This window comes from Nymphalis io, chromosome 21, assembly GCF_905147045.1.
Source record: "Nymphalis io chromosome 21, ilAglIoxx1.1, whole genome shotgun sequence".
Lineage (NCBI taxonomy): Eukaryota > Metazoa > Arthropoda > Insecta > Lepidoptera > Nymphalidae > Nymphalis > Nymphalis io.
Window position 1 is genome coordinate 3,586,954 of NC_065908.1, and position 13,125 is coordinate 3,600,078.

Here is a 13,125-nt window from a genome sequence, read left to right on the forward strand (position 1 = left end):
TTCAGTCAATGGATAAGAAAACTATGTTGGGCGATTACGGCACGGGGGCGTTTCACAGTTTCGGGCCCAGGCGTGACGTGATCTTGGAACACGTGAGGATAGATCAGTTGAAAGAGGGTCCCAATGAGGGGAAAGTCATACTCGGGAGGGTCGTTGGATCCATACATAACGAAAACGCTGTTCCTTTGTAAGTTGTTCCATACTATCTAGAATGGAAATTTTAATTAAAAACTTTAAAGCTGCTCTGACGTTTTAACAATTTAATTAAAAGTTTTAGTCTCTTTGCTAAGATATTTTTTTGGATACCTGAATTATATGAATCTCAAAAACATATAAATTCATTTAATAATTTATATATACTGCCTCATCGGTCTAACGAATGATAAGGCCACAGATCCCGAAGGGTTCGAACCCCTGGTCAGCAAACGATACTGGGTTTTTCCATCAAGAAATGGAAAGAGTTGCGATTCTGGAAGCTGGGATTGGTCAAAATTTCGGGTCTCGAAGAGCACCTGCGCTTGCGCATGGTCTCGATTGAGAGCCACCGCAGTCGGTCGGCGCGATGTGTCTCACTGCTGGCGCGCCCGCAGCACGTTCGCGCTGGTGGACGAGAGCATGTCGTGCGTGTGCGTCACGGTGTACAACTGGGCGGACGGGCGCGGCGCGCTCATCGGGGACGCCGTGGCCGTGCCCGAGCCCGGCCTGGCCGCGCACGAGGCGGCGCCCGGCCAGCAGGTGAGCAGAGCCGTGGGGAGGACCCTTTTATGTTGTAGGACGACTGGCAAATGAGCCACCTGATAGTAAGCGGTCACCACCGCCCATAGATATCGGCTATGTAAGATTGATCAAGCATTCCTTACATCGCCAATGCGCCACCGACCTTGGGAACTAAGGGTGTGTGAGCCAGTACAACTACAGACTCGGGGACCTGAGTCTGTGGTTATACTGGCTCACTCACCCTTCAAACCGGAACATAATAATACTCAATATTGCTATTTGGTGGCAGAATATCTGATGAGTGAGTGGTACCTAAACGGACGATCTCAATTTAGAAACAATTAGAAAATCAATTTGTCAGCGCTCCTCTGGGGCCGTCATAACAGCTTTTACAATTTTTATAAAGTTTTACAGTAACCGTCAAACATCATACGGTTAATTTTACGGAGATATTTTTAGAGGTATTTAATATTTATTTGAGATGCAAAGAAACCGTACAATTGATAGACTCGATGATTGTTTTCAAACGGACAAATGCTCTCCGTCTCAAATGTTTCACTAAAGTGTCAAGATTTTTGTTTATATACAGTACAGTAACAGCCTGTTAATGTCCCACTGCTGGGCTAAGGCCTCCTCTCCCTTTTTGAGGTGAAGGCTTAGAGCTTATTCCGCCACGCTGCTCCAATGCGGGTTGGTAGAATACACATGTGGCAGAATTTCAATGAAATTAGACACATGCAGGTTACCTCACGATGTTTTCCTTCACCGTCAAGCACGAGATGAATTATAATCACAAATTTTAGGTTTATATGTTTGCGTATTAAAAATTATATAATTGTGTTAATCGTTTCCTCTTTCAGCCTTTTGAATTTAAATCGATACGCGTCAATAATCCAATGTTTTTGTTGGTGAACGGCAAACGTGTCAGTCGCAGCCAGTTTGCGAGCACGCGTGTTACGAGCACGTACGAGATAAACTGACGGTGCGGGTCGAGACGCTACATGCGTTTTTATTAGGAGTTTTTGCGGCATGTGTGCTGGACGATTGGATCTCTTTAATTCGTACGCCTTATGCGTGTGTGCTTGACCAAATTGTTGGAAAAAATGTTGGTTTTAAACATATGTTTAAGAAGATTTCAGTTATTTCATGATCATTAAACCCAACATTGTCCAAATATTTTGTCAAACATTGGATGAGTTTGACAAATGTTTGTTTGGTCAATTGTAGTACATACCTACATAATTGATCGTATAAATGTTATATCCTAATGTGATTAGATTTTTGTGTTAATTTCACTATTATACATTTATTAGAGTCCATTCCAATATGTATGATATGTTTATAAATGATAACAATATGGAATGAACATGCTGTAATTCGAAAGTTAAAATAATGCACGATGATGTCACAACCTTAGATATAGTATAGTTTTTAAAGTATCAAGAGTAGTTAAAAAGACTTGTTATAAAATGTATTTTTCTTACCGATTTCTATGATAACTTTAAAATTTTAATATATCTCCGTTTGCTAAACACTAACTAATTAGATATGCTTGTTTGAAATCAATTTAATTGCCAATAGTTAATTGCCAGTGAATTGGATAGCTTAAATTTTGTGGATCAATTATTTATTGGACCATCTAACATGAAGACTGGTCTTAAAAATATTTAATAGGGTGGAATGGGGATGTTGATATGAATATGAGGCCTTTGACCTGCACGGGATACCAAAAGGCTACTAGAAATTAAAATATATACATACATAATCAATTGTAAATACCGTGTCTATGGTTATATCGTTATATGTTAAAAATTCGCTAATTTAATTTTGATATCTATTTGCTTTGTAATTCTATTCAAGTAGATTTAATCAACGCCTTATAATGTGTTACTATAAGATATTATATTATATATTGTGGCTAATTGTCTAAACTTTTGTAAAATTATTAATATAATAAAAAAATCGAATTATAATTGTTTTCGGGTTCTCTAATGTTTGACGAAAAGCGTCTGATTAATGATCATTTTACAAGAAAATGTTTCTAATATTCTGGTGACGGACATTAACTTGGGGGTAACAACTCGTATGCCGTGACGGACTTAAACCAAACCGTGGGAAACAACCATAGACAAACCGTATTTTTTTATTACCTACCTGTATTAATTATTATATATTTTCAATTATTATATATTGTTTTATTATAATATATTTCGCTAATTCGATATCTGAATGGAATTAAAAAACTAGAACTGCGACTTTTTTTGTTTAGAAAAAAAAATGATGACGTCATATATATGTATGTAAGTTTTTTTTTAATTTGTATAAAGGTGTAATGTAACTTTTTTTTTTATTATTGTCATACGAATATCATGGAATTTTTGTCTATTTTATTATTTTCCCGCTACGCAAAACATTCACCAACGCATAACAACACTCTAGTGAAGCCTACTATCCTGAGTGTATAATTTGCAAGTGTGCAAACCAAACAGCTGTTTGTAAAAATCATATTTTATGAAATGAAAATTTTTCTGCAACTTGTATTTTTTCAAAAGAATTATTATTCTAGTATTTTATATAAAGATGAGAATAAATTTGCCAAAATTATTTGTAAAGTGAAAATTTTTTATTTGTTTTTTTTTTTTTATCAAATGACAGGACCTCTTTTCGACTGTTAGTTATGTGTGCACACGTTTATTTAGATTTACCTACTATTCACTTTTAAAAAAAAAGTATTTTATGAAGCGTTTTCCTCAAAAAAAAAAAGTATTTTGGTATAAATTTGTTTAGATTAGAAGCTTGTGTGAAACTATTTAGAAGCGGCCAAAGTATATGTCCCAATATTATTTAGATATTTAACATATATATACATATATATATATATATATATATATATAATTTATTGCGAGTCTAAAGATTCCTTAAAAATATTTTCAATTATAATATCTACTTAAATATAATCTGTATGTATAAATTATTATAAATTTCGTAATTATATTATACAATGTAATTTAATTATAAATTGCGTAATATAATGTCGGGAACAGGGTGCAAAATGTATATGCCCTGAGGCTGATTTGGGATGTTTGTTATAAATTTGTACAATGCACAAGAATAATGAAATAATACCATTTTATATTGAACTTATTTCGCTCTATTGATATACTCTTTGAGAAAAAAAAAATGTATTTATGATATTTCGTTATTGTTGGTGAAAAAAGTTGTAAGTGAAATTTATTATTTCTCTGATTGATTAATATAATTTTCTTATTATACACGTATATTTTTTTAGTGTCATATGACACAAATTTAACGCGTGCCAAACAGCAGGGCACAGCTAGTTAATACGATAAGACTTTTTGAAATTAGAATTTGCAATTGAATTTTCACATACAACTTTTTACAGTAACGGTAGTAATAATTATTGTGTCGGTATGCTGTGTCTTAACTAAACTAACTTCTTAGCACGGAAAGAGTCCCGTTAGTTTAGTTTAGAGACATTTAAGCTGATTTAAGATCTCAAAGTATTGTTAGAATTAATGTATTACTCTATCGGCTATGTTTCTTTCTAAACGATGGTGATTAGTTAAACAATGCCGTCTTCTTCTTTCAAATGTCAAATCAATGATGACAGAGTGAGAAATCGGTGTTTATAATCAAGACCGTAAAAGTTTAAAACAAATTATGTTTCACTTAAAGTGAAATGAGCATATGGATGAGATTAAAATTTTGAATTGGATTTGAATCTCTATTTTAATAAAATGTAATTTGAAGCTATTTTTTTTTTCACTTCGACGTTCTACAGAGCTAGGCAAAGGTATCAAAATTTGGAGTTAAAATTATAATGTCAAAATGATTGAACAAGAATAAAATCATTTACATAATAATTAAGATTAAAAGGTTTAATTATTTTGTCACTAATTTGTAACTAAAATAAATTACACAATGCTTTCATACACTAATATTATGTAATGTCAAAATGTAACCAATGGTGTCAATACTTCTAAACGAAATAAAATAAAATGTACACTTACTTAGTTTTATTTTTTTAAATACTGGTATTTATAAGTTTGAGGTTTTATTATTTGGTATTAAAAACTATTCTTGCTACGAACTTCATAATTTGTGCCATAACGTTCCTTTTATCAATCTTTTGCACCAAAATGTGTTTTTTTTTTTAATTATATGTTATTTTATATTTTCATGCATTTACTTCCCAAAGTTTCATATCGTTCTCAACAATTTCTCTGTATTTTTCTCTCTTGTATTGATCTTTAAATAAAGGTCCTAATATTTTTAAATTTAATCCCAAAAGCGCTTCGTTATCCAACATTCCGTTGAGTTTGTGCGCTAGAATGGGATTGTAGTGCACCCTCAGGAGGCTAGGTCTTGAATATAGGTATTGACTATCTAGAAGATTGTTCCGGGCCCATCGTTCTATTCTTTTATTGCCGCTGGCAATCTGTAAAATATGTTTTCTACGATAAATACTTGGAATTTGAATACTAACACTAAAAATGAATTAAAAAGTTTCATGAATATAATAAATTGCTATATTTTCGATTTTTGAACATGCCTGCCTGTGGATTTTAATCTAAGATTTTGGACTCAAATTCTGGCATGTCTATTTGTGTTTCTCGCGCTCAATAGGTATTTAATAAAAATAATTACAACACACTAACTCTTATTTCTCCAACTTGCTTGAGAAAATATGATGAGAAGTAAAATCTTAAATTGCCAAAGTTGGATTTCCGTTGCTCACGAACTTTGATATATGCTTTTAGGAGATTATATCCGGGCCTCTTGTATTTGAATACCTGGAAGTTTTGAAAAAAGCAAAGATACTTTTAAATGAGATTTTATTTGGGCTACAAATAAATATTAAAACAATTTCGCAATTCATTCGTATTTAAAATATAAAATAATGACGGACTGAACAATGCCATCACACTTAGGCGTGCTTATTATTATTTTCGGTGTTTCATGGACATGTTCTTATAAATAATTGCAAGATCTTTATTTAATTTTTTATTTATTATTTAATCTATTTTTATGAAAAAATGTAAGGACATTTGCAGCCATTCTTGACCCGTTTGTACGTTTACGTTCCAAAATGAAAAGAAAAATTAAAGTAAACGCAAATGGAATCGTACATTAGGTGGCTTAGTGGAAATTACTTGGTAATGGTATGCGAATAATATTACCTTTTTTCAATTTTAATTTTTATTAAAAAAGTGAACAAAAAAATTTCATACAATGGAATATCAATTGTTAGGAATTTGTTAAAACAGTAAAAAAATACTAAATAGCCTATGATTTCATTTAATGTATATATAACTTATATTGTATAAGAGAATGTATAAGTTATACATTACGCCAGAATAAATCTATGCCGGATATCTATCTATGCCGGAGTAGATGATTGACCGTCGAATGCGACGCACGTGTTTTGCAATCATTTTTGTATTTACGACCATAAATAAATAAATAAATAGATACCTAGCTACCTCTGTCATAATGAATAAGTATATAGTGAGTTGATAAAAAAAACAAAGACCTGTACGGATTATAATACATCGATGCTATGTAATATGTCTCCAACCTGGTAAATAAAGTTTCCAGTGACGAAAGAATCAATGTAATGCGTCCCATAGCTCTTCATAAAACGCCTCACGGCTGTGGAGTCATTAGCGTTCAAGCTGTTTATTTCTCTTCGAACATATTCCTTCAAAAAGAAATTGTTATTGACGTCCATTTTAACTGTTTTGTGTATCTTTGACAGTTTGACGAGGACATAGCAACAGTTGTCCCGTTCCAAGTCGAATTCCATGCCGAAAGTCCTCATGATTTCGTCATTTATCCAATCACCTAAGAACGCCTTCCATGGTCTTTCTGTACTAAAAGCAGATCAGCTGTTATGTTTGAATTATGAATGAGTGAGTTAGGTTTTACAGATAGGAATAAAAAGATTACTAAATGCAAACAAATGTTAACATGGGTCACAAAATAACTTGTTAAATTACATCAAATATTTATATGAAGCTGGCTTTTTTTATAGAAAAGGAAGGCGGACGAGCATATGAGCCACCTGATGGTAAGTGGTCACCAATGTCCATAGACATTAGCATTGTAAGAAATGTTAACCATCGCTTACATCACCAATGCGCCACCAACCTTGGGAACTAAGATATTATGTCCCTTGTGCCTGTAATTACACTGGCTCACTCATCCTTCAAACCGGAACACAACAATACCAAGTACTGCTGTTTAGCGGTAGAATATCTGATGAGTGGGCAGTACCTACCCAGACGAGCTTGCACAAAGTTCTACCACCAGACTGAAGACCGACAGAGCCCAATGGTTAAAACATAACATAAACATAGATAGGTCGACTGGCAAATACACCATCTAAGTGGTCATAATCTTCTATAGACATTAACATTGTAAGAAATATTAACCTAAATTCCTTACATCACAAGTCCACCACCAACCTTGTTAACTAAGGTGTTATGTCCCATGTGTCTGTCACTAACCCTTCAAGCCGGAACACAACAATACGAAGTATTGCTATTTGGCAATAGAGTCAGACGGGCTTGCACAAAGCGTAAAAATTTGTATTTGAAGCAATATTTTTTTAAGTTACTATGTTTTATTTAAATAAAGATACTTGTTGATTACCCTTCGATTTTGAAGTTCTGGAAGTACTTGGCGAGTAAATCGTCGAATGATTCACAAAGGAGTATGTTCATGTCAATCCCCAGGTCGCCGGGAGTCTCCTTGCTGGTGACGTTTTCGAAAACCCTGATGTTCTTCTCGTGGAATAGTTCTGTTTCCACATCATTATCACTATCTTCGTAATTGGCTGACACAACTTGCGTTACTTGTGATAGATCACCATAGCTGTTTTAATAATTATTACTATAAATTACTAACACAAATAATGCTAACAAAAATATTATTATGTTTTATTACATTAATTGAAATGATTAAAGGAATTTGTTTAGCGGTTTACAGCCAAGTACCAATAGATGGCGCTAATCTTTTATTATAATATTATTTATGTCACGCTGGTGTGATTTTTGGTATAGTACGTACGTAGGTAGGACATAATATGGATATCGACTGCCAATCGACTGTGATAAAAGTTAAAAGGCTTTTTAACGTGAAATTCTCAGCAGTAGCCCGGATTTTAAAAACTGGCAGTATTTACACTCCCATGCCTCGTAAAGCACGTATAGCCATTGGTCCTGTGCCTGAACTCTTTCCGATCAAACACTTGTGTTTTTGTGCACTATGTTGTCGAATGGTCGCTGTGGACGGTCAGGGTGACATCACCATTATCACAGATAGACTTTAGTTTAGAAAAAGTTGTAAACAGTAAATATTTAATTTGCTTTCATTCTTTTTAATTCTTGCTTATTAGTACATTCTTTCATAAATTGTTTAAATGCTAATAAAAAAGAGTTAGAGGAAGGGAGTAATGTTATATTTTGGCGGGAATAACCCACTCGTTTGGTTTTATTTATAGTTTTATTAATAATTTAGTAATTAGACTGATCAAGTGTGAGTAATTACAAATAACTTTCTTAGTGATATAAATTAGTCACATCATTGTTTTAAAATTATATTGTGCTTAACAATAAAATATTGATACGAGGGAAATATCAAAACGTATCTAAAAATTAACAAATTTAACTCAAGTGAAATTGGTTGTATAATCTACTTAATAAATTAAAGCAAATAAGTTAAATAATAAAACAGAATCTCTGAAAATACACACATTATCTATTTCATTGCAAAACAATAAACTTGTTATCTAATAATCAAAACAAACCAGACCAAATGATTTGGAAACAATAATATCACTAGCGAAATTTAATATCGAATTATAAAACTTACTTTGCAAAAACATCAATCGCGTTTCCTATGTTCAAACTGTAACTAAGGTCTCCTTCCTCGCTCTCGCACAGGCCACAACAGAAGAAAGCAGCAAGAAACCACAAAAACATCTTCAGACGCAACACAGTCATGTAAAGGTAGTTTCAGATTGTGCACATAGTACGATACTCGCCGCGTGGAGGCGGCGTTCTAACTGAGATTTTTTTAACATTTTGCTAATGTTGATGAGTAAACAGTGTGAACTTGACCCAAGAGATTAGTTATATATCAATGATACAAGCCTTTGTATGTAACCGTTCGAAATTATTAGTTTGAGCATTGTAAGGTATAGTTTATTGACAGTATTATTATTTTTATATATCATTCCGTCGGTCTGTGAAAATTTAAACAAACTTCAGAGCGTATTGACGTTAATAATACTACTGACAGCGAAATAAATGGAGTGAAAAGATTATGTTTTTATATTTTTTCTTAATTATTTAATTCTACGTGTCTTATGTATAAAATGTGCAACACATATTTTTTTAGATATATTTATACTTCAAATGTATGTAATATCATTACGATTTAATTTGTCACTAAAAGAGAACACCCATTGGCATAAAATACATAGACCTTAACAGTCGGACCTTAACGGAATGACGAGAGTTTAATTGCGAACAAGTACGAGATGTGCTTAATTTGTATTTATAATTTATTTCATATTCGGCCATAAAGAACCATATATTTTCTACATATTCTACCGTCAAGCGACAATAGGTAATATTGTTGTGTTCTGATTGGAAGGTTGAGTAAACCAGAGTGACTACAAGTGAAAAGCACATACATCTTAGTTATCAAGGCGCATTAGTGATGTAAGGAATGGTTTATATTTCTTATGGCGCTAATATTTGTATGCTGTGGTGACCACTTACCATCAGTTGACCCATCTGTCCATCAGCCTACCTCGGACAAAGTCGGACACTTAGCTTGTTTCCAAACCTTCGCAATCAGAAAAAATCGTCAGTCAGTTTCGACGATTCCTAACCTTACCGTGACCTTAATTTCTGTTGTAGTTGGAACTTAACTTATTATTTAAATTAATGACATGTAACTTATCTACAATATAGCATCTAATAATAATTTGTCCCATTTAAATTGTATTAGTAGTGAACAAACGTACAAAAATCAAGGTCTAACATAAACTCTTGTGGCACGTTTACCGATAACCCGGAGAACTTTTCGCGTGAATTAACATTTATCGCACTGGAATATGGTTTTTATAAATATTCTGACATTTTATATTAAATAATAGTTGTCTAGTTCGACTATTTCATTCTAGATACATAAGAGTTATGTTCATTAATAAATTGATATTATATTTTGGGATAATAGCTGATATAGGCTCACACCATCATAACCTCATTAAAGTACATATAGCTTGATGCTATCAGGCAATATTTAGTCTAAAATCTCGTGCGGTGAAAAACACGTGAAGCTGTTGGTCCTGCGCTTAAATTCTCTTCGGTCTTGTCAGATTTGCCGAGTGAGAAAATAAAGAGTGCACTTGCGTTAGCGCACACACTTGTGTACATAAATGTCTCGTGTATTTGGCTAGTCGCTAGTTGGTTGGCCGCGAAAATCATCATCTCATCATCATTACCACTGCCATCACCTTCAAGCAATGACCTCAGATTGAAAATTAAAATTTAATTAGTTATAAACACTTTAAACAGTTTCAGAGAATTGTGCTATCTATATAAACAATACAAAAATATTTTTAATATGGTTTTAGCACATTATTCCAAAATTTAGACAATAGTTATGAATGGTAATTATTCTAAATGATAAAGTTGAATGACACATTATCGGTCACACATAGGTTTGCTTTTGATAAGCCCGTGATTTAGATAATAACCTCATTTCATCATAAACCATGGATCAGGACGGATGTATACGTTAATTGGGTCAAGCCAACAGGGAGCTTATCTGTGGATTGTATGCGATGTAAAACTGTAACGCTATTAATGTTGTGTTACCATTTTTTTGGGGAATGCTTTATAATGAGGATAGATCAGACTATGGTTGTGCCTTTTATTTATTTATTTTATTTATTTAACATGTTTTTAATAAATAATTAAAAATGTAATCAATCGATATTAGTGTTTGTTACACGTCTAATTTTTCTTCTCGCGAACACTGTGGAACTGATTCTGTGTGTAAGGAACGATGAAACTTCGAATCTAGTTATCGAGTATAAAAAATAATGCAATATCAGTCTTACTAAAATATATTTTATATACTATTAACTTCAAATTTGTTTTATTTATGTTATTCATTATTCATATTTGAAAATAAATTAATGAAATAATAAATACATAACCAAAAAATAGTTTTGTATGCCTTCAAAGCCAAACATATATTCAGAGTATAAAATCAGAAATGAGATTACCCGGAAAAGAACCGGTGATACCGCCAGATTGCAAAGTTAGTAGACTGAAGTAGCAGTCGGCTGGACCCGTATGTCGAAGAACCGATAATTGGATCAGACGAGTCATTGAGTGGAGATCGCTGATTGGCAAACACAGCTTGGGGCGCCCTCAAGCCAGCCTCAAGTCAACCGATGACTTGAAGAAGGTGGAAGATTCCTTTGTCCAGCGGTGGATTGGGTGTTAATAATGATGATGAAAAACAATAATTGATGTTTTGATGATCCTTGTGTTTGTTTGTTTTTCACGTTTTAACTGCGAAATCGATTATCATGAAAATTTGCGTACAGGTTGTCATGGATATAGAAAAGGAGAAAAAGCGGGCGAAAATTCATAATATATATTCCCATTTAAAAAAAATACTTTCCTACATACATAGAAATATACTGATTTACTTACATACGATGGAACTATGATTGTTTTACTAAAAATGAATAACATTCAAATTACCATATTATAGGGTTAAGGATAGACAATAAATTAAAATCGTACAAAGTAGCATTAGCATTTGTAGCCGTCCTTTCTATTTAATATATACTATAGGTATTTAAATTAAGAAGTTTTATTTAAAAAAAAAAAAATAAATAAAAAAAAAAAACTTTAATTTTCTATTTTGCTCATGCTTCGTTTTTTTTTTATCTTACTGTTCTTTTTATAGCAAGTAATTATTTTAATTAGCATGTAATGTTTGCTTTTAAATGATTTTACATAATCAGTGGATGTATTAAATTGTATGTATATAAGAATGTCCAGCGTAAAAGTCGCTAGCAAACCTTATAAATAAATAAGATACGAGAAATATTTGAAAAAAAAAAACTTAAAAAAAAAATAATTACTTAAAAAAAACAAGTCAATTCAGTCATTAATCGTTTTTATTCTGCCTATAACTTATTTCAGGTAATATTTACATCGCATTGTGTTTGTGTAAATGCATTCATATATTGATCCCGCATTTTTATTTGTACATAATTGGATATTATACTAAATATTATTGCACATAGATTATATAAAAATAGTAATATTTACCATGTCACTTTCCTATGAAAAAAAGGTTATAAAATTATGTTTTCATTAATTTCAAAGTATTGCATATTTATTGTGTACAAATTATCATTATCATTATTTAAATGTAGTAAATATTGATTTAAAAAATATAGTAATTCATGTAATTTTTAAAATAATGATTTCTCTATACTATATATTTTTATAGGCACATTTATGTAAGGATAAAGTTTTCCATATAACATTTTATTATAAATAACCACGTGTAACTGACATCACATACTGAATACTACATGTTATACTTATAAAATATTATTTAAACAAATTATCTTTAATCATTTTTCAAAATGTATACACCCTTTTGTTGTTTTTATCACATACGAAAACGAAAATGTTTTTTTTTAATATCGAATCTTTTTGAATAATTTTGTTGCCAGTTTCAAAAACACGTCAATCTTATATATATTTTTTTGTTTATTTGCACAGATAATAAAGATGCAGAGTTTAATAAAAGTGATATTTACAAAATAATGTCTGTATTGATCATTGGAATGGAATTTACGATAAGAATGTATTTATTAATACTTTTTTTTCTCATTAATAACAGTAAATAAATTAAAGTCGAAAGAATATTTTTGTCACTTCTACATTGTGTTCTGTATAATACATATATATTGTCATTTGTCCTTCGAACTTTGTAAAGCGACTAAATTACTTAAATTAACTAAATTTTCTATCACCATTATCACATATTACTCTCCCACAATTTTAAATAATTGTCTATTACTTCTTCGAACCACTTTCTCTTCTTTATATCTTTGAATGCAGGCGATAATGTCTTTAATTCTAATTGTAATAAAGCTTCATTTCCCAGTAACGTATCTAAGTTTCTCAGTAGGGTCGGCTCTCCGTGTAGTTTTAATAAGCTGGGGTAGGAGAATATGTAGTAGTGTACTCTTAGACGCTTCATGGCCCAGCTCTCTACCGTTTTGTTACCGCTTGCCACCTGAAAATGTTTGAGTGAATTATGATTTAAATTATT

At 31.9% G+C, this 13,125-nt stretch overlaps 4 protein-coding genes across 7 annotated transcripts in view; 2 read left to right on the forward strand and 2 right to left on the reverse strand.

The window, feature by feature from the left end:
* The window catches only part of LOC126776726 (protein mini spindles), a 230,730-nt gene that overhangs the window by 176,295 nt on the left and 41,310 nt on the right, over nucleotides 1-13,125 (forward strand). The gene's annotated exons all lie outside the window — the stretch shown is intronic.
* Nucleotides 1-13,125, forward strand: part of LOC126776827 (tetratricopeptide repeat protein 5-like) — a 233,039-nt gene that overhangs the window by 12,379 nt on the left and 207,535 nt on the right. Inside the window, exons 6-8 of one of the 2 annotated variants that reach the window (XR_007669984.1) lie at nucleotides 6-187; nucleotides 591-735; nucleotides 1,578-4,400. Coding sequence is in view for 1 of the 2 variants with exons in the window: in XM_050499656.1 (XP_050355613.1) it covers nucleotides 6-187; nucleotides 591-735; nucleotides 1,578-1,697 (447 nt within the window). In the remaining variant the exon portion in view is untranslated. Of the gene's footprint in view, nucleotides 1-5; nucleotides 188-590; nucleotides 736-1,577; nucleotides 4,748-13,125 lie in introns of those variants that run through there. The other variant, XM_050499656.1, reaches the window with a different exon arrangement.
* Nucleotides 4,740-8,791, reverse strand: LOC126776856 (torso-like protein). Its single transcript, XM_050499699.1, has 5 exons — nucleotides 8,614-8,791; nucleotides 7,393-7,614; nucleotides 6,317-6,611; nucleotides 5,397-5,531; nucleotides 4,740-5,176 (listed from the first exon to the last, which is right to left on the reverse strand). The coding sequence occupies exons 1-5, from the start codon at nucleotides 8,742-8,744 to the stop codon at nucleotides 4,916-4,918; spliced, it is 1,044 nt and encodes a 347-aa protein (XP_050355656.1). The 5' UTR covers nucleotides 8,745-8,791; the 3' UTR covers nucleotides 4,740-4,915.
* LOC126776863 (torso-like protein) overlaps nucleotides 11,936-13,125 on the reverse strand; it is a 63,233-nt gene continuing 62,043 nt past the window's right edge. For all 3 annotated transcript variants that reach the window (XM_050499704.1, XM_050499703.1, XM_050499705.1), the window contains exon 7: nucleotides 11,936-13,089. In XM_050499704.1, coding sequence (XP_050355661.1) covers nucleotides 12,829-13,089 — 261 coding nt within the window. In that variant the 3' untranslated portion in view covers nucleotides 11,936-12,828. The remainder of the gene's footprint in view (nucleotides 13,090-13,125) is intronic.

Excerpts from the sequence above, each read along its gene's own strand:
- LOC126776856 (XM_050499699.1), bottom strand. The coding sequence starts at position 8,744 with ATGACTGTGTTGCGTCTGAAGATGTTTTTGTGGTTTCTTGCTGCTTTC. Across the intron at positions 6,612-7,392 it reads CAGAACTTCAAAATCGAAGG|TACAGAAAGACCATGGAAGG; the intron begins GTAATCAACAAG and ends ATCTGCTTTTAG. Across the intron at positions 5,177-5,396 it reads AGCAAGTTGGAGAAATAAGA|ATTGCCAGCGGCAATAAAAG; the intron begins GTTAGTGTGTTG and ends CATATTTTACAG.